Source organism: Eriocheir sinensis, chromosome 37, assembly GCF_024679095.1.
Source record: "Eriocheir sinensis breed Jianghai 21 chromosome 37, ASM2467909v1, whole genome shotgun sequence".
In the NCBI taxonomy this organism is placed as follows: Eukaryota; Metazoa; Arthropoda; class Malacostraca; order Decapoda; family Varunidae; genus Eriocheir; species Eriocheir sinensis.
The window spans coordinates 3864849-3887830 of record NC_066545.1 but is presented as its reverse complement, the minus strand read 5'-3'; the positions used below and the strand labels follow the sequence as shown (position 1 = coordinate 3887830).

The window sequence follows — 22982 nt, the reverse complement described above, 5'->3', positions numbered from 1 at the left end:
ACAAGAAAGATGAGAAGAACAGGATGAGTGAGAGGCAGCACTCATGACTCAGGAAAATTGACCTTGCTGCCATTTTCAAAGACAATATGCTTGATTTTCGAGATTATATATATATATATATATATATATATATATATATATATATATATATATATATATATATATATATATAATATATGTATATATATATATATATATATATATATATATATATATATATTTATATATATATATATATATATATATATATATATATATATATATATATATATATATATATATATATATATATATATATATATATATATATATATATATATATATATATATGATTAGAAATCTCTGACGACTTTTTCATCACTAGCATTCTTATAACCTCGCAACATTTTTCTTCAGAGAGGTTTTCGTAAGGGGTCAGGATAGGTAAAGTTGGGAGCATGCGTTATAAATGCGCGTGGCGGCGGTGCTTATCTCCGTGGTGGGTGAGAACCCAGGAGCAGTGTAACATCCGGGTTGTCACAGTTTACCTTCCCCAGGTTTCCCCAGGTACCCATTTATCAACCATTCCAAAGGGAGAGATGAACAGCTGGGTGAGCTGCATGCCGACTGCCCGGGCTGGAATTCGAATCCAGGCCCGCAGATTCGTAGTTAGGGACGCTATAACCATGGCCCTGGCTATAACCACCACACCGCGGAGGCGTATCAGGTCAGCGGCGGTCAGGATAGATATATTGAATATGGATATTGAGGTAAATAGCACACAGGCGTGGAAGGGTTACAAGGGGGGAGGGATGCATGGGCTTGTCCTTGCAGCAACCAGTCCTTAACGGTACCTCGGCGGCGGCCGCACACACACACACACACACACACACACGAAGGGTTCATCTGTGTAGCGAGGCTGCATTCTGGTCACCGTTGCCGTTCGCTGCTCGGCCTTGAATCCCCCGGCCCGCTCCTGCACCCTCGACTCCATCTGACGTCAGGAGCACGACCGTGCACGTCATCACGCTGAGGCCTCGAAAACCTGCTGCTCGATGGTAATCACTGGGCTCGTTTGTGTTGATGCCTTGTGGTGGTCAGTGGTAGCGGTTATAGCAGTAAATAATAGCAATAGCAATAATAATAATAATAATAATAATAATAATAATAATAATAATAGTAGTAGTAATAGCAGTTGAAGTAGTAGTAGTAGTAGCATGTATGGGCAATAAAAATGGTAGTAAAAAATATTAGGACCTATTATAGGGAGCTTTGTAAACAGAGGAGCCTATAGGCAGTGGCTGTCCAGCAGAAATGCTTGTTTGTACTACAGCTTTTATATAATATAGGTATGTATGTATATATATTTACTACCTCCTACTAGAGTGGGGGACGGCGGCCAGTAGGAAGGCCTAGGAAAAAGTGGAGTGTGTGTGTGATGGAGGATATGAGTATATTGGGGATAGAGGAAGGTGTGGCACAAGATCGGGAGATGTGGTGAAGAGTCATCGCCCGTCCAACCCTTTCTTAGCTGAAATATGGACGTTAAACGACAATGATGATGATGATATATATATATATATATATATATATATATATATATATATATATATATATATATATATATATATATATTTGTGTGTGTGTGTGTGTGTGTGTGTGTATATATTAACCTCACGGCAGACCTCAAACGACGGAGTCCCGTGACACCGTGTCTGGCGGGCATAATAATTCCTCTTTCCTTCTCCGCGCCTCGACACATTCCCTTTCCATTCGTTGGGGAAAAACTCTTTGATATCACTTGGATATTTTTATGGTGCTTTTTGCCATTTTCGCGGTGATAAAACGAACTACTCTATTAAACCTCGCATTAACCGGTACTTTGTCACAAGTGAAGTAAGCTGAAGGTCCTCGTGCGTACGTGCAACAAGTACCTTGATCAGCTCGGCAGGTCACCGAAGGGCCGGACGAACATGTAACTAAACCCGACGGGCGCATCATAAGCCAGCAACCATTTTGTGGCGCGGCTCTTCCAGGTTTCCTCGTCCTTCTTTTTCTTCCTACTCATGCTGCTCTAGTTTTTCCTTTTCCTCCTCTTCCTCCGCCTTTATGTTTGCATGCACGAATATTTACTGAACACGTTCGCCACCAGAAAAAAATATTACCTTACTGGAGAGAGAGAGAGAGAGAGAGAGAGAGAGAGAGAGAGAGAGAGAGAGAGAGAGTCACCTGTCCGTGCATGCGTGTTCACATGTCAGCTGCATTGCCAAAGCCACTTCATTCCCTTTTACTGAGTTGTGTGTGTGTGTGTGTGTTGGTACTCTTACGTAACTTACCCTCCGTTACTCACGCAAGGTTTAGTGTGTTATCCAGCGGTGTGGTTGGTCGGCTGGTCTGTTCAATGGTATCCGTGTTCGGCGGTTCTGTTTATAACTTACCTCGGTATTCTCAGATGCTTCCGCCTGGACCGCCTCTCACATCAACTACCAAAGGCCGAAAAGGAGATCAATCGGGTTCTCATGAGTGCTTTTTAAGTTTCATGGAGCAGAAGGAGGGTCAAACTACCGCCAGGGTGAATTGGAGGGTATTACTCAAATTTTGCCTTTTGATTTTTCTTTTGGGGTGTTTAGCCAGCGATGCTCCAAAATATGAACCCTTTCTTTTTATTTTGCCATGGGGGAAGAAAAGTAGAACGTGTCAATATGAACTTGTGGGTTGTGATTACATGGGTTGTGTAGCGAGTAGTTCTCTTAAAATATTACACCTTTGTCTTTTTTTTTCCTTCAGCTGTGGGGAAAAAAAGTAGAATGTGTCAATATAAACTTGTGGGTTGTGATTACATGGGTTGTGTTGCAAGTAATTCTCTAAAATATTACACCTTTGTCTTTTTTTTTCTTCAGCTGTGGGAAAAAAAAGTAGAACGTGTCAATATAAACATGTGGGTTGTGATTACATGGGTTAAGAGTCAGCAACAAGACGCAAACAGTACATTGGCTTGAGGCAGTCAGGTGTGGCGGACTCGTTCAGGTAACCGCAGTAGTGAGACATGTCGCGCTGCTCGGTGGCGCGAGGCAGTCACTTGTGGTGGGCTCAGTAGGTGTCAGACACGTTCTCTTCAGTGAAAGTAGTCAGCAAGGTGTGGGTTGTTTAGTTAGCCTCGGTAATGCATGTTCTCAGTGAAGGTAGCCAGTCATGTGTTGGTTGAATAGATAGTGAAGGTAGTCAGTCGGGTGTTAATTGAATAGGTAGTAGAGGTAGCCAGTCGGGTGTTGGTTGAATAGGTAGTGGAGGTAGCCAGTCGGGTGTTGGTTGAATAGGTAGTGGAGGTAGCCAGTCGGGTGTTGGTTGAATAGGTAGTTAGCCTTAGTAATATATCTCCTCAGGGTCATAAAGCTACCCCTCGAAATGCCCAGAACTCCTACGAAAGCCTGGTCATATATGTGTGATTTGAAGGTACTTAGGTGTGGGTGAGTTGTATAGTCAGCCCCAGTAATATGTTCTCATTAAAAGGCAGTCAGTCAGGTGTGTGTTAAATAGGTAATCTCAGTAATATATCTCCTTAGTGAAGAGCAGGTGCGGGTGTCAGTCAGATGTGGGTTGAATAGTTCCTCCTCAGCAATGCATGTTTTTGGTGAAGGTAGTCAGTCAGGTGCAAGTTAATATGTAGTTAGTAATGTATCTCAGTGAAGGCAGTCAGTCAGGTGTAAGTTTAGTACAGGTAACCCCAGTATACGCCTCCGTGGTCTAGTGGTCAGCGTGCCTGGCTTCTACTCCGCGGGCCCGGCTTCGAATCCCAGCCCGGGCAGTCGGCGTGCAGCTCACCCAGCTGTTCATCCACCCTTTCGAGCTGGTCGATAAATGGATACCTGGGAAAACCTGGGGAAGGTAAACTGTGGTAACCCGGATGTCACACTGGCCCTGTGTCCCGGGGTAATGGGCTCCCTCCCACCACAGGCTCAAGGGCCAATGTTACGGAGACGAGCACCGAGGCCACGCGCTGCTATAGCGTATGCCCCCAACTTTACCTTTACATATTAACCTCAGTAATAGATACCTGCAGCACAGTGGAGGCGATCAGTCAGGTGTGGGGTGAATAGTTCCTCCTCAGTAATGCCTGTTTTCAGTGAAGGCAGTCAGTAAGTGTAAGTTAAATAGGTAGTCTCAGTAATATATCTTATCAGTGAAGGCAGTCAGGTGTGGGTTCAGTAGAGGTAACCCCAGCAATAGACACGTACATCACAGTAAAGGCAGTCAGGTACACAGCACATATAGTGAGTGTCATGCCTAACTGGGCGACACATCGGCCTTGTAGCACCGCCACACGGACTAACGGTGCCGCGGAGGACGCGAGGCTGCGGTCCCCGTGGCCGTGTCAGCGCCTAACACGGCCCTGCATGACTCGGGGTTGCCTAACTTGTCTGGCCGTCCCCCGGCTCGTCATGTGTCACGGACGCCGGAACACAGGAACGCACACCCAAGCTGATTGATATCCCCTTTTTTTGTACATGCCTCTGTTTTTTCGTATGTGTGTTTATGTATGCATGCTACATAAATAATTACGTATACATTAGTGTACACATGACTGAACAAAGGAACTATAGTCCCACACAAATATTTATTCCGTCTGGATGTGCCCGAGCCTCCCTGCACCCGTGCCACATCACCCCAATACATCTCTCTCTCTCTCTCTCTCTCTCTCTCTCTCTCTCTCTCTCTCTCTCTCTCTCTCTCTCTCTCTCTCTTTTATGTCAACTATTTACCATTTGAAATTGTGTACTAAATATTATGTATAGGTACCAAAGGCATAGGTTTGGCTGTGCAATGGCCAGGGGACTCCCCGAGCGGGACCCGTCAATTCGAACTTCATAGCTGAGTCTACGGTGGCAGCTCAATTATTACGTGCTAGAATGCCAGCCGTGGGTACAGTTGTTCGAAATTTCCTGCTTACTGTATGAGGCGTTGGCTGTCCTTCGTTAATCTCAAGTTTGGATGCTGGTTGGAAGGTCAATGTGGCAATGAACCGTCCCATCATTTAAGGTATATCCCCGGTGGATAACAAAAAGGAGTGAAGGTTATATATTACATAAAAGTTGCCTGCTGTCTTGGACATTAAAGTGATACTGGTAATTCACGAAGCTTTGGTGGCTCGTTGGTGTTCCTGAATCCTGCATTTGATCTGTGCTTTGAGCCTTCGTCGCTGCGTTTTTTTTTTTTTTTTTTTTTTTTTGTGAGTGTGTGAAAGTCTGTCTCTCCCGTGTGGCAGGATCATTGTCTTGACGCACGTTTAGGTTATCTAGCTCGGCCTGGTAACGTCAGCTGTGAAACCCAACACAAAGCTTTGGCCCACCTCAAACATTTCGGGGCTTACACTCCCACTCTTGATAAGGTTTTCGTAAAGGTTGTGGGCATATCCATGGGTAGTTTTATGAGCCTATTGATAGTTTGACAAGGCTTCTGCACCATGAATGTGAAAAACACTCGTGAGAACCTGACTAATTTCCTTTGTGGCCTTGGAAATATTTGTTGTGAGAGCCGAAAGCGTCTGAGAAAACGAACCCTTGAGTTGAGCGGGTTCGAATCCTGATGTGTACACCTGCATGCATCAGGCGGAACTTTACCAGCTCTCCTCTCAGGGCCGCTTTCACAGTCACTTTGTTTTGATCGTTACCAATGGCGGCGATCGACACTATAGTTTTCCACGTGAAACTGGATTATGGGGTAGTGGCAGCTGCAGAGGGAGCGAGAGGTGCTGAGAGTGTGTGGCAAGGTGCGGGGCTAGGCTAACCCCGCAGCCGCCACTACCCCATCGGCCAATTTTACGTGGAAATACTATAGCAGCGATCGCCACCATTGGTAACGATGAAAACAAACAAAATAACTATGAAAGCGGCCCTCAGTCTCTTATGTCGTGGCTCACCAGCACCACGTCGCGAAGGGAAGTTGTGGTGTTATTAGCAGGCACGACACGAGGCTGCTCCTGCTGTGATGGCCATAGGTAAGGAGGTCACTTGCTGGGAACTAGGGTGAGGCCGGTAGGGGAAAGGGGGGAGAGGAGGGGTCGGAGATGAAAGGGAAGGTGTGTGTGTGTGTGTGTGTGTGTGTGTGTGTGTGTGTTGCAGGAAATAATTATGGTGTCGTAGGGATATTTTAGTGTCAAAATGTTCTGTGGCGCCGTCAAGACTATTGTGTATTACGTATGACTCCATCCTTATTTCCTTCCTTCCTTCCTTCGTGCCTTCGTTTCTGGTTCCTTTCCTTCGTTCTTTTATACCTCATTCGATTATTTTCCCGTCTTTGGTTCATTCGTTCGTTTCTTTCTTGCATCCTTCCTTCCTTCCTTCTCTTGCTTCCTTTATCATTTTCCGTGTCTAGGTCATTCATTTGTTACTTTCCTTCCTTCCTTCCTTCGTCCCTTCACTCCTACCATCGCTCTTTTATTCCTCTATTTTGGTCATTTATACCTTCTTTCGTTCATTCGTTCTTTTTTTCCTTGCTTCCTTCCTTCCCTCATTCATTCTTACTTTCGTTCTATTAGACCTTTCAATAGATACTCCCGTCTATTCTTAATTCCTTCGTTTCTTCCTTGCTTCCTTCCTTCATTCTTACCTTCGTTCTATTAGACCTTTCAATAGATACTCCTGTCTTCTTTATTCTTTCGTATCCTCCTTGCTTCCTTCCTTCCTTCATTCTTACCTTCGTTCTATTAGACCTTTCAATAGATACTCCTGTCTTTTCTTTATTCTTTCGTATCCTCCTTGCTTCCTTCCCTCATTCATACCGACCTTCGTTCTTTTACACTTGTTTTTCGATCAGTATTCCCGTCTTTCGTTCATTCGTTCTTCCTTCCTTTGTGTTTCCCCTACCGCGTGAGGTTGGCTGGTGGGGGGTGGGGGGTCGGGATGGCATTGGAAGGAGGGGGAGTGGTGTAGGTTGGGTAGGATCATATGAAGAGAAAGTCGGCAGTGACGCCACCACCGTGCCTGTGTCTGTGAGGGCGGCGAAGGGGCGATCGTTGCGGAAACACTACACCGCCGACCCGACAACCTCTTTAGCCGCGTGTTGCTTATTGGTGTAGAAAGGAAAGTGTATAAAAGGGAGGATAGGCAGATGGATGGGCGTTGTTTCGGGGTAAAAAAAAATAAAGTCGAGCATTGTGAAGTCATTTTTTATTTTATTTATTGAATGAAAAGTGTAGGCCTAATAAATGGGGGTCGGTAAATAGTTAGTCATTGTTTCGGGGTAAATCAAATATGGTCGCTGTAGAGTTGTCGTTTTTTATCTTTTATTTTATTTTTTATTTTTTTTACATCAGAGGACACGGCTCAAGGGAAATAAAATGAGTACAAAAAAAAAAAAAAGCCCGCTACTCGCCGGTCCTATAAAAGATAAAAGTAAAGAGTAGCCAAAAGAGAAGTCAATTCCGGGTGGAGAGGTTCAGCCTCCAGTGCACTTTAACATGGGTGAACAAGCTTGTGTGCTGCAGATATCTAGCAAGGCCGCGATAGACAGGTGCAGCCATATCATTAGGGTTTATTAAATAGTAACATGGGGAAGGTGAACTGTGGTAGCCCGGATGTTACACTGGGCCTGTGTCGGGTCAATGGGTTCTCTCCCACCACAGGATCAAAGGGCCAACGGGACGGAGATGAGCACCGCCGCCACGCGCAGCTATAGCGTATGCTCCCAACTTTACCTTATTGATAACAGCCTGGCAAAATAGTAGCGTGGAAAAATACACCCCTTGTGACATAAACACGCCTGTCCGCTTGTCAAAACCCCGTCGTGTGTGCTAGAAATGTTGTAATTACCACCACACCGTCCCCTAAATGCGCACCCGCTAGGAGTCGCTATTCCTAAGATTATCCGAGTACTCTCCCAACACAATGCCATAAGCCAGCAGGGTCGGGGTTGGTACCGGTTGTCTTTCAAATATTATCCACAGTTTCAACCATGGCCCCCTGTATAGCTGGCGGCGAGGGAGTGGCTGGTTGCGGCGGCGATCAGGGTCACTCGGAGCAAGGTGTGCAGTGAATATCCGGAGTACTGTACCAGGCCACCACTGATTACTGAACCTTTGCTCTTACAAAACACCGACTTTGAGAACGAAAGGTGATTTGTTTGTGCTCGTGGAGGAACTGACGAGTGTAAAGTGGGATGGTGTAAGAGTCGTGAGGTGAAGAGGCTCAAGGACGAACAAAACGTGCTGAAGAGTGGTCGTGCATTTTACTGGAGGCAAGGTCGTGAGTGGCAAACAAGAACACGGAGCAGACGGACACAGGCTGACGATGATGATGATAGAAAAAGTGTCCGCGACGTGTTGCTGCAATAAAGAGAGCAGAAAAATACGTCATTAAAATGGATGATTAAGTTTAGCATCCAAGGTGTTTTGATTCTTCCTTCTTGAATCCACGTTTATTTTGGAACCAGAAAGACACACACACATACACACACACACACACACACACACACAGAGAGAACAATGAGAGCAACGTTTCTGGAACATTACTGGGCGCCTAGTCACGGATCACTGAACTATAACAGAATTTCATAAGGAAGTCTGTCATCCCGTTTTCCTTTGTCACGGGGCTGAAGGTGAGCTCGTAAGGCAGGTGAGGCGGCAAGGTGCGAGGATAGACCAAATATCACATGGAACTGAAGGTGTGGAGGTGGGGACGGGTGCAAAGGGGTGGGGGTCAAGACTGGATTGTCGTTGAGGGCAGCTTCTCCTCTCTCGTCTTTTTCTCCTCCTCCTCCACCGCCCCCTCCTCCTCCTTGCGGGACAGGGCACCGGACCAAGGTAAGCCAGTGGTCCGTCTTGACAGCGGGTTTAGGAGAAGATAGCGGGAGGGAGCGGGAAGAGGGAAGAAAGGTGCTGAATAAACGGTTACCAAAAAGATTAAAGGCCCATGCGACGGAGATGAGCACCGCAGCCACGCGCAGCTATAGCGTATGCACTCACCTTTTGCCTTAGAGAGAGACTGTCTGATTGACCGACTTTGTAGAAGAGCAAGACAAAGATTGGAGTATAGACAGGTTGATTGCGGGATAAAATGATAAATGAATGGGCAGACAGACAAAGAAAGGTTGATACAAAGGACCTAAATAGTTCGATATAAAGATAAATAGAGAACACGGATAAATTACTATATAAACAACTGACTGCAAGATAGATTAATGGATGGATAGGTAGACACAGACGAATGAATTGATAAATGCCTTAATGGAGACCTTAATAGATAGATTCAGATACATATATTCGGGTAGATAGATACAAAGACTAGTTAAACGGTAGCAAGAACGTAACCTTCAGAAAATTCATTGTTATTCTTAAAAGCATTCTCGTGTTTGTTTATGCTGCAAAACATTCTCGTCGTCACTTCAAGCGTTCTTCTGTGTATTTGTTTGCCTGCTCCATAACTACATTTTGTCCTTTAATAGCTATTCTCTCTTTCCTTTCCCATAACTACCTAACGAACCGTACTTCATTACGTCATGCTTCATAATGAGCTGGACAATATTATATGTGTTATTTATCCTTCATCAAGGTCACATCTTTTAATCATGTCATTTATAATCGTGGACTGCGCAGTATTCATCGGTTTTCATTCTGAGCAGCACACAATATACACTTTAGTTGAAAAGTGCGTGCGTGTGATGCCTTGCTCTCATTTTGCAACCACCAGGCGTTGCGAGAAGACGAATATGAAACCTTTAACCTCGGGAAGGGAACTTTGCTTACAGCTTGCAGGGCGAAGGACGGGGGGAGGGAGAGAGGGAAGAAGGAAGGAAGGTAAAACGGGGGAAGAGAAGGAGGGAGGAAGGAAGGAAGGAAAGAACAGACTAACGAAAGAAGGAAGGCCACCCCGACGACGACTCATAACTTTTTTTCACTATTTTTAAGTTTCCTTTCCACAGACAAAGCAAGGATGAAGGACTCCGTTGAAACTAATTATTACCTTTGTTCCTCTTTTGCATGGAAGAGAAAGTCATAACTTTCCTGACTGATGTACTGAGGACAGGTAACTTGTATTACCTGTCATACAGTATTTTTTTTTTTTTTTTACAACAAAGGAGGCAGCTCAAGGGCACACAAAAAAAGAAAACGATAATAAAAAAAAAGCCCGCTACTCGCTGCTCCTAAAAAAGAAACAAAAGAGGTGGCCGAAAGCAAGATCAAATACAGGAGGAGAGATGTCCTGAGTATGGGAGAAGTATTGCAATTTATTCTACATTTACATTTTTTTCATATTGCTGTCCATATCGCCTGTCGGCTTTCTTGAGTTCCGGCTGTCGACCTCAACCTGTGCATAGTTAGACCACAACGGACTTGTGTTTCCCGCTCGACCCTGGCCCTCCTTATACCACATTTTTGTTATGCCACGTTTTCTCATGTTCCTATCAAAATAAACGATGGTGATTAGATTTAAAGTAAGCTTTAGCCACGCACCAACGGACAGCTATGGACGGCAAGGGAACGCTGGACTCGGCAACACCATGGCCACACAGTACTGCTGCACTTTTTTCATATATCAGACAAGGATTTTGTCACTTTAATTATTCAGCATCTCTTCCAGACATGAAAATAAATATCGCATTCACTGCTTTAAATTTTGTGCCGTAGGCATATAAACGAGCCTTATGAAGGACGTGCCACGCGTGAGGCTGTTGCTGATCGCCATGACCGAAGCAGTGGCCGACCAGACGCTGAGAAACTGTGACGCGACGGAGAGGTGACGCTTATTGTGTTAGTCCCTGATCTTATTGCGCAATGATCAGAGAGAGAGAGAGAGAGAAAGGGGGAGGGGAGTTGTTCATGGCCAACTTGAGGTGGCGAGGGGCCGCGTGTTGTCAGCCGCAGTCGAGGGCCGGCAACTGACAGGGGAGGACGGGACCACCACCACCACCACCGACACACGCCGACAAGGTACACGAGAGAGAAAGAGAGAGAGATTGCTACAGTCATCAGAAATATACGCATTACAAGATTATTTTAAAAGAAAGGGCTAAAACATTCATGAGTGAGAACTTTTAATGCTTTTTTCCCTCGTCAGCGAATCTCTAGCAGCTGATTTACGTTTTGTTTTAGTGTTGGGTGTCCGGGCGGTGTATTAGCATCAGTGTTTTGCTCATGTTCTTACTCCTTCGTGGGTGCTTGTGTTACTGAAATGTGTTGGCCTGTCCGCGAAAGGAAAAATTGCTTGTCGTGGTCGTGATGGGTACGTGGTTGCTGATGACGAGACAGTTACTATGAGGAAAGGGTGACAGGAGAAGGAAAGTGGGAGAAATGAGGGTGAGGATAATAAGAGGCAGATAAATGAGGGGAAAAAAAGAGATTGTTCCTTCAGAATCGATCTTACAATGCATGCAACAGTGTGTCTGTATGTAGGTGGCCCCCTTTTTTAATAAGAGTGATTAATTAATTGCTCTGTGATGATGTTTTTTATGTACTGTGCATTGAGGACCCAAACATAATCGCGGTTAAAGCTCTCAGAAAACATTAACAGGACATATATGTGTTTTGTATTGATTATTTTACCATATTGAAATTTAGGATACGTTTATATATTGTAAGTTTCCTTCATTCTTTTATTGTACTGAAGGGAGAACAAACTGTGACTGTTATTGCAAAATTTAGTGGCTTTCTCTCGCACGCACGTCAGACAACCAATGAGAGAGAAAAAGAGAGAAACTACAAATGCTCGTGCAAATAAATCATTGCGTAAGTGCCGAGGTGTGGTAACAGACTCACGCCTCAGTGGTTGGACGTGTGTGTGTGTGTGTGTGTGTGTGTGTGTGTGTGTGTGTATTGTGTGGGTTAGGGCGTGACTAACTGCTGTTGGGAGACGTGGGGGGAGGGGAAAGGGATGGACGTGTGAGTCTTGGTTTGGTAAGGTATTATTACGTTCAAGTGCCCCCTCTCCTCCTTCTCCTCCTCCTCCTCCTTCATGAAAGTTCCCCTTCTTGGTCTCCACATCAGTTTCCCTTTTGCTTTTTTCTCCTTTCCCTCTCACTTCTTCGTTTTCTACCTCCAAACCTGCTGTCGCTCCTCCTCCTCCTCCCCCCTTTTCATTAAAGCTTCCCCTCTCGTCCCCCACTCCCTCATCCTCCTCCTTTCACTTCGCCATTCTCTACCTAATAAAACTCCTCCTCCTCCCCCCCTCCTCCTCCTCCTCCTCTATTGGTATTTCAACACTGGAAGGAATTAGTGATTGTATGGCGTGTAAGAAAGAGGGAGAGCCAGCCAGTCCCCCTCCCCCCTCCCCGCACCCCTCACTAAAACTTCCATTATGTAGCTATGCATTAGTGCCACAGAGTTGACATAACACCGCCACTCACATAATCACCCCTGCCTCCTCCTGCCCCCCCTACCGCCCCCTACCCACCCCACTCCCCCTCCTTGGCAGCCTATATACAGCATGTGCCCCCGAGTTCCCCCTGTGCCCCCCCTCCCCCTTTGTAACTGCACTGGCCAGGCTTAACAAATCCTCAAGTCATCTGTTTTTACCCCGTTTTCCTTGCTTCTTCGTCCTGTTTCTTCAGTTTTTTTTTATCTCATTTCTTTTTCTTCTTCGTTCCGTTTCCTTCTTTGTCTCATTTCTTTATCTCGGATCCGTCTTGTCTCCTCTTTATTCTCTATTTTTTTCCTTTCGTCTTCTCCTTCATCTCTTTCCGTCTAATTTCCTCTTTTTATATCATTGCTTAATCTATTTTCCATCTCAGCTTCTCCTTTATCTAATTGACCCTATTTCTCTCCCTCTCCTTCTCTCTCTCCCTCTCATGTCACCTTTCCTTTGTTCTAACTCATTACCACACATGTTACAGACTTGGTCATCAGTTTCCTCTTTTTTTCCCTCATTTCTCCGTCTCTCCGTATTACTAAACATTTCGTCGCCCAATTTCACATATTTAACAAGACTTTCGTAGGAGTTTGGGGCATTTCCAGGATTAGTTTTATGGCCCTGGTGGTAGTTTGATCCTTCTTCTGTACCGTGAACCTAAAAACACACACATTAGAATCAGATTGACCCCCTCTTTGACCTTTAGAAATAGCTGATATGAAAAGCGAAAATGTCTTACAATACCGAGAGTGTCTCCTTCTGTCTCTCCCATTCCTTGCATCTCCTATCCCAGTGTTTTCCTCTCTTGCGTTTTTCACTTCCTCTCCCTTCTCTTCACCCTCATTTCTCCCACTTTCCTTCTCCTGTCACCCTTTCCTCCTAGTTACTGTCTCGTCATCACTTACGGCTTCACTATCAAACCCCTTTACTTTCTCTTAATCCTTACTTCTCTTTTCCTTCCTTCCCATCTCCTTCTTTACCTCATTTATCTTGCTTACCTCTATTTCTCTTCCCCATATCATCCGTATTCCGTAACTTGTCTAAATCACTCACCTTATCTGACTGCTTCCTAATATTTCTTTTCTCTCCACCATATCATCCGTATTCCATAACTTGTCTAAATCACTCACCTTATCTGACTGCTTCCTAATATTTCTTTTCTCTCCACCATATCATCCGTATTCCATAACTTGTCTAAATCACTCACCTTATCTGACTGCTTCCTAATATTTCTTTTCTCTCCCCCATATCATCCGTATTCCATAACTTGTCTAAATCACTCACCTTATCTAACTACTTCCTAATATTTCTTTTCTCTCCCCCATATCATCCGTATTCCATAACTTGTCTAAATCCCTCACCTTATCTAACTGCTTCCTAATATTTCTTATCTTTATTTCTCTCATTACTCCGTCCCTCCTCCTCCTTTTACCTACCTTCTTTTTTTCCACTTTCCTTTTACCCTTTCACTTTTAATTCCCTCCTTCAGACATACGCCATCTGCCTCCTCCTCCTCCTCCTCCATCTTCTCTTCCTCTCTCCTCTCACTTCTCCAGTCTACCTCCTCATCGACGTCCACTTCATCTCCTTTCACCGTATTTTTCTTTTCCTTCTCCTCTCGTTCGTCTCCTCTCTTTCCACGTTCTGTTCTTCACTCTTCATTTCCTCCTGCTGCTCTTCTCTCCTCTTTCCCTCTTCTATCCTTCACTTTTATTCTTTTCTCCTTTTTCTCCTCGTCTTCCAGTTCTCCTTTTCATTTCCTCTCGCTTTTTTCCTCCTTTCTCTTCATTCACTTTCCCTCTCTTCTCCCATAACTTACTTTCCATTTCCTCTCCTCTTCCTCTTCTCTTTTCCTTATCCACTTTTCCCTTTCTCCACTTTTCACTTCCATTCCATCCTCTCTTTCCTTTCCCTTTTATTTCCTCTCCCAGTCATTTTCCTTCATCTTATTTCACTACCTAACCCTCCCGTCTTCCTTTCCTCTCTATCTTTTCTCTCAGTGTTCTTTTCTTTTTCATTTTACACTTCCTCTCCTTCCCCTCTCCCCTCTCCCTGTCCCTCTGATTTTCTTTTCTCCATTTATCGGTATCTCATTCTGTCTCTCCCTTTCCCTGTATCTCCTCTCCAAGGGTTTTTCTCTCCTCCATTGTCACTTCCTCTCTTTCCCCTCTTCTCTTCTCTGTTTTCCTCCCTCTTCTTCATTTTTCATTATCTCTCCTTTTCTCCCATTCCCATTCATCTCTTTCCCCGGTTGTTTCTCTCCACTTTTCCCTTCCTTTCCATCCCCACTTCTCCTCCTGCAGTTTTTCTCCCCCTCCATTTTCACGCTCCTTTTCTCCCATTCCCCCTTTATCCTTCATTTTTCCTAACTTCTTTCTTCCTCCTTCCATCCCCATCCTTCGAGTAGAGGACGAGGACGCGGGCTGGTTACTATTCCTTTGTTACAACCTCCAGCGTAACAAAGAGAAACTAAGAAAAAGTGTGTGTGTGTGTGTGTGTGTGTGTGTGTGTGTGTCGGGAAGGTTACTCCATGAACAGCTGGTAAGAAGAGAGAGGAGGAGGAGGAGGAGGAATAGAAGGTGGAGAAAGAAGAGGCGGAGGACGAAAAAGAAGTAAAAAGAAGAGGAGGAGGAATAGACGAAGGAAGAAGCAGCGGATGGAGAAGAAGAAAGAGAAGGAGAAATAGAAGGAGGGGGAGGAGGAAGAAGAAAAATAAAAGAGGAAGAGGAGGTTTGATCCAGTTTACAATATAGAGGTCAGATTTCCCCCTACCCCCCTTTTTCCCTCCCCCTGCCCCCCTTCCCCCTACCCCTACCCCCCTTCCTCCACCCCTCTCCTCCCCCTCACGTGACCTTTTAAAGACCACGGGTGGGTACAAGATCTCCCCTCCCCTCCCTTCCTCCTCCCCCAAAAAAGTAGTCTCCCCTTGCTCTCTCCCACCCTCAGTATAGGTCAGGGGTCAAGGGTCACCAGTAAGGCAGGGTGTAAGGGGAAGAAGGGGGGGAGGGGGAGGGGAGGGAGGAGGAAGGGGAGGAGAGGGAAGAGAAAGAAAATTATGGAAGTGAGAGTGGTAATGGTAATGGTGATGAAGGTCTCTCTCTCTCTCTCTCTCTCTCTCTCTCTCTCTCTCTCTCTCTCTCTCTCTCTCTCTCTCTCTCTCTCTCTCTCTCTCTCTCTCTCTCTCTCTCTCTCTCTCATGACTAGTGATTGAGGAAGGAGAGATTTTTAACCTTGCCGTGTTGTCACTCACTTTCCTCCTCTTCCTCCTCCTCCTCCTCCTCCTCCTCCTCCTCCTCCTCCTCACTTTCACTCTCGACTTCACGAATTCTACTACTCGTGTGTGTGTGTGTGTGTGTGTGTGTGTGTGTGTTTTGGTCAGTAGTAATGTTGGTAGTAGTAATAGTAGTAGTAGTGGTAGTAGTACTAGTAGAAGCATACATGACAGCATCAATACACACACACACACACACACACACACACACACACACACACACACACACATGCACGGCGGAGAGGGGAGAGGAAGGGCAATAAGTATGAGTTACGACCGCGTACCTTGACACACTCTCTCCTCAACACTCGCTCTCTACCTGTGCTGTTCACCTGTCTGTTTGTCTGCCCGCCGGACGATAGGGGGAGGAAAGTAGGGTGGGGGGGGGGGAGGGAGGAAGGCGCCATGTCGCTGTGTATAGAGGAGAGAAGAGAAGGGAGGGAGGGGAAAGTAAAAGAGGAATGAGAGAGGAAAGAGGGGAAGGGATGGAAAGGAATTTAAGTGAGGAGGCACCAGGTAACAGAAAGGGGAAAGTGGTAAAGTGAGGGAAGAAACTGAAATGAGGAAAGGTAAACAGAGGATTAGGCGACACTTAAACGACTGGAATAAAAAAAAAAAGCATACGAGGTTATTTTTTTTCTTGTTTTTCGGCCCAGCCCGTTCTGGCGCAGGCGAGTGTTTATAGTGGCGCCATCTTGCATTGGCTCATGCTGCCCTCCCGGAGCTCATCTTTAATCCTAGAATCTAGAGTCCGGGATGATAGGTGGTCTTCTAGACAGCATGTGGGTAGTTTTAAGCCACTCGGCGGCGGCTAAAAAATCCCAGCTTGGTGGCACCGGGCGGGGATTGAACTCGCGTCGTCCTGAACGCGGCGCCGTCACTCTGTCGACTCAGCCACCGCCTCCCCAAGGGAGGTATGTTAAGGGAAGGATTGGGGGGGGGGGGGCTGGGAAGAAAAGGAGGGACTGAATTGAGTCTGTGCATATTGGGGGGGGGGGGGGGGTCGGCGGTAAAGGTGTAGGAGGGAAGGGGTGAGAAATAAAGGATTTGGGTAACCGTTTTTTGAGGCTGGGTGGGGTGAAGGGGTGAGAGGGAAGACTGTGGGAGATATGGTACCTCTGAAGGTCTGGGATGGGAGAAAAGGAGGGTGAGGTGTGGTTGGAGAGATGTGGGGAAGGGGTGGGGGTGGGAGAAGGGAGAAGACAAGGTGAGGTGTAACTTTCAAGGCTAACGTGGTGGTGCCTTGAAACACACACACACACACACACACACACACACACACACACACACACACACACACACACACACAGGTAGAGGGACACAAGACAGTTACTCAGCCCTTTTTTATGCCAGGTAAGCAAGGTGAGCTGACAGGTAACGGTTTGATCTATAATGCTGTTGCTTCTCTCTCTCTCTCTCTCTCTCTCTCTCTCTCTCTCTCTCTCTCTCTCTCTCTCTCTCTCTCTCTCTCTCTCTCTCTCTCTCTCTCTCTCTCTCTCTCTCTCTCTCGTAACAATTGTTTTTTTGTGTGTATCATTTCGTTTCTGGCTCCTGCACCCAACCATGAAGTGCCACCACACCCCGGAACAAAGAGATAGATTGATAGATAGATAGATAGATAGATAGATAGATAGATAGATAGATAGATAGATAGATAAATAGATAGATCGTAAGAGAAAGAGAATGTTTACACCTGTTCATACCTGTGTCTTCATTATTCATTAGTGCAAGAGTCACCTTATGGAGTGAAAAAATGATGAAATAATATAACCCAGAAACGTTTTGGGTGCTATTTACAAGCCTTAAGGAATGCTGAGTTTGTTCCTTGAATGGGAAGTGAATGGGAAGGTTATGTTGAGGCTGACCATCCGTTATATTGCGATCACAACTACTACCACTTCTACTACTACTACTACTACTACTACCGTCACTACTGCTGCTTCTTTTTTACTCAGCTACTTAACACTTTCACTTCATTCATTGTCTAGTTGAGCCCCACGAGGACGATTGGGTTCCCGCCGCCCTGAGTCAGAGAGAGATTGTGTTTTGGGTTCAGTGGGTCAGAACGAGAATAAGTGGTTTCAACACAACTCTTTGCACGGCAGTAGCTCACCCACATTGCACGGCCGCCCAGACTCATGCAACACTGGATCACGTTTTTTGCATACTTGAAGGGCTGATTGTATGACGGACTAGTTTGAGTGACGTAATGGGTGACTGACTGACTGATGGACTGACGCTATATTGGACTTTACTATGTTGCCGCCTTGTTCTCCTCCGCCATGATGAGGCAGACAGACACACAAACAGCCTCCTTACCTCGATTGGCTGCCTTACCTGCCTTCAGCAACACAAGTCATGATCTTATTGCTTGCGTCTGTTAGATTTATTGTCTCAAAACTGCGAGTGTTACGTCCAGGCTTTGTGAATAAGTGAACACCTGGCATATAGAGATGGATGGATAGATAGATAATTAGATAGACGGATAAACAGAGAGAGAGAGAGAGAGAGAGAGAGAGAGAGAGAGAGAGATGTGGCCACTCGATGTTATGATTTGATTTCATTATAATTAGATGTTTTTATTTGGTGAAGTGTACATCTCCATACCCTTCACCGAGGATAACACGCATAAAGGTATACACAAAAACTAATCTCTAAAGTGTTCCTCTTCAAGCTTGGGACACGCGAGAGTGACTCCCTTCTGCCAGGACCCTTGTATCAATAGCTTGTTTTGTTGTTGCAGGACGATGCGGGGCGTCAGTGTGAGGTGCGCGGCACTGCTGCTGGTGACGGCTCTGGCGGGGGAGGCGTGGGGCTTCCACTCCTCCCTGCGCCGCTACACCCGCCAGGCCATCCACTGCCAGGCGGAGGACACGGCCTGCCAGATGTGCTCCAACTCCTGCAACAGCGTGGAGGAGTCGCGGCTGCCCGAGTGCTGTGAGGCCTACAAAACCTGCTGCGACCAGTACTTCCAGGCGTGCAAGGTGGGCTGACCTGGGCTGACCTTACATCAGGGTTCCTCCACGCCATTCCTTCAACAACCCAACACCAAAGACTGAACAGGATGGGCCGGGCTTGCTACACAGACATCACCACCACCATCACCACCACCACTACCACCACACAACACCAGGGAATAAGGATTTGAATAACCTTAACCACACCACCACCACCACCACCACCACCACTATTAGCAGTAAGTAAGCTAAGGAGCTGGCAGCACCACAAGACCTCCTCCTCCCTCATACTCTTGCCACACATTTTGTCTGTCTACCCATTCGTCTGTCTACCCACTTACCTGTTAATCCACCTGCCTGTCAAGGCATCTCTCTGTCTGTCCATTTCTCAGTCTATCCACTCTCAGTCTATCCACTCTCAGTCTTTCCACTCTCAGTCTATCCACTCTCAGTCTATCCATCTCTGTGTACCCACCTGTCTGACTATCCAACTGTGTCCACACATCTCTGTCTACCTATTTCTCTGTCTACCCATCTGCCTGTCAATCCACCTGTCTATCTCCCGACCTGCCTTGTCTTTCCACTTGCCTCTCCACCTATATGTCTCCCCATCTATCTACCTGTCTATCCGTGCTAAGGAGAAACGATCTATAGGTGAACAAGCCCCACCTGCCTTACACGCCCTCACTCACACCTGCCCGGCGCCCAAAAGCTCTGAATGTCAGGTGTTGAGTGTGTCCTCTCCCGCCCCAGAAATGCTCGAGCGTGGTCGTCAAGGACCGCTACTTTCCGGAGTACTGCTGCGCCTCCTTCACCGACTGCTGCGACCTCGTCACCACCTTCACCGCGCCCATCAAGGTGAGCACACAAGCACGCACGCACATACGAAAAGTTGTTTTTCTTATTATCTATGGTATTTATGTTTCGTTGGTAAGTGGGATATCTTTACTCGGCCTGCTTATCTTTTTTTCTTTTCTTCTTTCAACATACGAGTTAATATAAGATTTCCCATGCAGTGATTTGCTATACAATCACCCTCCTTCTCCTCCTCCTCATCCACCACCTCCTCCTTCTCCTCCTCCTCCTCTTCCCCTTCTTCCTCCCTCCCTCAACACCTCTGCGCCTCTCCCCCCTCAGCCCCCGGAGCCCGTCAGGAGCAAGGAGTCTAAGCCCGACCTCAAGGTCCCCACCGTGGCCGCCCCCAAGCCCACCGTGTTCCCGGGCATCCAGGCTCCTGCTGCCCCCCTCGCGCCCGCCCTCGCCCCCCAGGCCCCGTCACTAGGCCTCCCCAGCCACGACCCAGCGTTCTCAGCCCCCAGCCCCCGGTCCCAGGCCTCGAGGGTGTCGGTGGGCAAGCAAAGGGTCCAGCAGAACAGCGCACAGCCCCGCCCCAAGCCCCGGCCCCAGGTACGTCTGTGTATGGGGGTGGGGGGTACCATAGTGTGTGGGTGTAGCTTAGTGTTGTGTTGGGTGGGTGTAGCATAGCGCTGTGGCGTGTGTGTAGCTGTTGTTTAGGTGTAGTATACGTAGAGTATTTATACATAGTTGTGGTTTAGTTTTAGTGTGTCGAGGTGAGTGTTAACATGTGTCTTCTTGCCCCCCTCTTTTCCTCCCCGCCAGTCCAACGGCAACCGGCGCCACGGCAGAGTCACCTCACGTGGCAGAGTCATAGAGTGATCTGCTGTCCGCCTGTCCCCTCACCTCGCCGCGGGGCAGTGACGCAGTGACCTCCTGTCGCTGCGTCACCTGTGTGGGCAGTGATGCAGTGACCAACCCCCGCCTCCTGTGTCACCCTTAGCCCTGCCCTGCCCTGCCCTCCCTGCCTCATCTCTGCCCTCTACTCCTCACGAGGCACTGCCTCCCTCTGGCACCACAGCCGTCGTCCTGCCCTCCCTCCATCTCTTCCTCCTCCATGTGGTCACCCTGCTACTCGTATTCCTCCCCCTCCTTCTCTTCGCCTCGTGTCTTCACTCCACGTTCCAGGGACACCCGCGAGGCCTTCCTTCTGCAGCCTAACACTTCCTGGCCATGTCTGTTGGCTGTCTGTCCTGTCTGTGACACATCACCCACTGGAACCTTCACCACGACCATTACACCACTACTCCACCACTTTACCACCTCCACCACCACCACCACTATATTCACAACCACCACCACTCACCCCCACCCCCACCACCCTCTCCATCACCACCACCACCACCATCACCACCCATCCCATCCCACTCCATGGTCATTTTTTGGTTCACCTGAATGTCATTGCAATAAATTCTGTTCCTTATTTTCTCTGGACAGGGAAACCTCTTATGCTGGACTTTTATTTCATGCTTCACCTCTCCCGAGTTTCCAATCCTTTCCTGTCTTTATTTAAGTAATAAAACAATGTGTCATGAATGGCGATGCTGAGAGGCGGTGTCGGCGGTGGCTCCCGCGGCGCCGCCCCTCACAGCGCGTCATGCCGTGCCGCCAGCCTCTGTGTTGTCTCCTTACACCTCCACGCCACCTGTCTGCCTCTCAGCCCTCGGTCTTTGCTGGTCCTGTCTGTCCTGACGCCTGCTTCCCACAAGTCCTCTGAGTGGGTGGCCACAACGGATGAATCGCTACTCACTCCTCATGCCCTTAACCCTCGTTCTTGTGTGATTCCGTCACCAGCGGTCGCGTCGAGCATGTGCTGCGATGAACTTGGTGTTGCTCGCGGCTGCCACAGAACAAAGACTTCCTATGGCCCCAGAAGCGTGCTGATGGGGCTTCTAATGCTCGTAAACTGATGACTCTTCCTGCTTGGGACAACTGTACTGTCTGTGTCCGTTTACATCCATCTTTCAGTGGTTCTTTAAAATGATTTGTCTGTTAATGTCCATCATTCAACGCCTGTTACTTAACCTCCACCTTTCCCTGAAGAACTATTTATCTTTCTTCGTACAAACTCTGTCCGTCATTACCAACCTTTTCCTCTTTTTTTTTCTGACTGTCCATCAACATCTTCTTTTCTGTATGTCAATGTCAACTTGCTCGTGTGCTGCTTCCCTCAACCTGGTGCTTCTTTCCTTCAATCAACTGTCCCTTCGCATGCACGCGTCCTTCTTGCTGTTGTTGTTTACAGATCGTCCGCCTCAACACAATGAATGCCTGATTATGTTTCTTCTCACCATCACTACAAGCTCACTCATGGCTGCTCCGCCACCAACCTTTGCAACGGACTCTTGGTTATCTTTTTATTGAAGTCTTCATAAGACCTTTACTTTTGTTCAAAGATTTCTGAAAACACTTGGTATACTGTGTATATTTCATTTTCAGGCCACCCTTTTTCACCCGTGTACTGCTCTTACCTCGCATCCCTTCTGACAAGCCTCTCATGTTCCTGCCGCCTGCCGTCGGCCGTGGTGCTGCTCACTGTTTCCTTCCGCCTAATTTTCAGCGCTGAGTAATGTCTTCGTTTGAACTGTCCAATCCACTCCCATTCTCGCGCCACATGCCAGAATCTTCTTTCTATCAAGACTGAATTTCTCGGTCGTGCTGGACAACATTTCAGTTTGCGATAGAGCTAGTAAAAAATGTTCTCATTCCTTCAAAAACTTGCTCGCTCTGTCCATCTCTCCACAACCTTCCACGCCTTATTTTTTTATTTTTTACTTCTACTGTAACATTGATATGACTACTACCTCTTCAAATATTTCTGCTGTGTGCATCCATTCGCCAAGTCTGAAGTGGAAGTTTCCTGTCTGTCCGAGGTTCTGTACAGTCTGTTGTCTACGCTGCTCTGTGATTCATGTGCCTCACCCCGATTGGCTACTCTTCCAGCAATCACCGTAAAAGACTCTTGGTAATCCTTTCTTAGAAGTCTTTATAAGACCTTTACTTTTATTCAAAGCATCTTGAAAACACTTTGTATACTATGTATATTTCATTTTCAGACTGCCTTTTTTCACCTATTACCTCATATCCTTTCTGACGAACCTCTGATGCCCCCCTCCCCAAGGACTCGCTGCAACTAAAAAAAAATATGTAAGCCTTTTTGTTGTTAGTGTTGCGCAGACATGACACAAAGATAAGTCGTCTCAGTAAGGTGCCTGGGATCGAACCCGAGACAGCACCCATGTTTACTGACACTCGTGTTTACTGGGGTACCACGGCTCCCTGGCACTGATTTCTTGCGTTTCTGGCCATTCCTTCTGAGTGTTCTTGTCTTTGGTAACGTTATTTAGCAAAGTTCTCAAAGTTATGCTCCTCTGGCCGGCATGAGCCACTTTCTTGCTTATGTCTTTCTTGTCTTCGCTGAGCCTCTTAACTTCCGGCCCTTTCACTCGTCCCTCTTGAGTGTTCTTGTTCCCGGCAGCCTGAGGCGGCCAAGCTTTTGAGCTCTAGACCCCACCGACTGGCATGATCAACTCCCGTACTTGCATCTGCTCCTTTTCGGCCTTTTTCTTCATTCTTCTTTAA

At 46.8% G+C, this 22982-nt stretch overlaps 1 protein-coding gene across 1 annotated transcript; it reads left to right on the top strand.

Annotated features, from left to right (window-relative positions):
- The first annotated feature begins 10747 nt into the window (after positions 1-10747).
- Positions 10748-20849, top strand: LOC127008076 (uncharacterized). The gene is made up of 5 exons (XM_050879628.1): positions 10748-10903; positions 18332-18572; positions 19299-19403; positions 19683-19952; positions 20166-20849. Exons 2-5 carry the CDS (start codon positions 18336-18338, stop codon positions 20220-20222), a joined length of 669 nt encoding a protein of 222 aa, XP_050735585.1. The 5' UTR covers positions 10748-10903; positions 18332-18335; the 3' UTR covers positions 20223-20849.
- Positions 20850-22982: the final 2133 nt, after the last annotated feature.

Excerpts from the sequence above, each read along its gene's own strand:
- LOC127008076 (XM_050879628.1), top strand. The coding sequence starts at position 18,336 with ATGCGGGGCGTCAGTGTGAGGTGCGCGGCACTGCTGCTGGTGACGGCT. Across the intron at positions 19,404-19,682 it reads CCTTCACCGCGCCCATCAAG|CCCCCGGAGCCCGTCAGGAG; the intron begins GTGAGCACACAA and ends CTCCCCCCTCAG. Across the intron at positions 19,953-20,165 it reads GCCCCAAGCCCCGGCCCCAG|TCCAACGGCAACCGGCGCCA; the intron begins GTACGTCTGTGT and ends CCTCCCCGCCAG.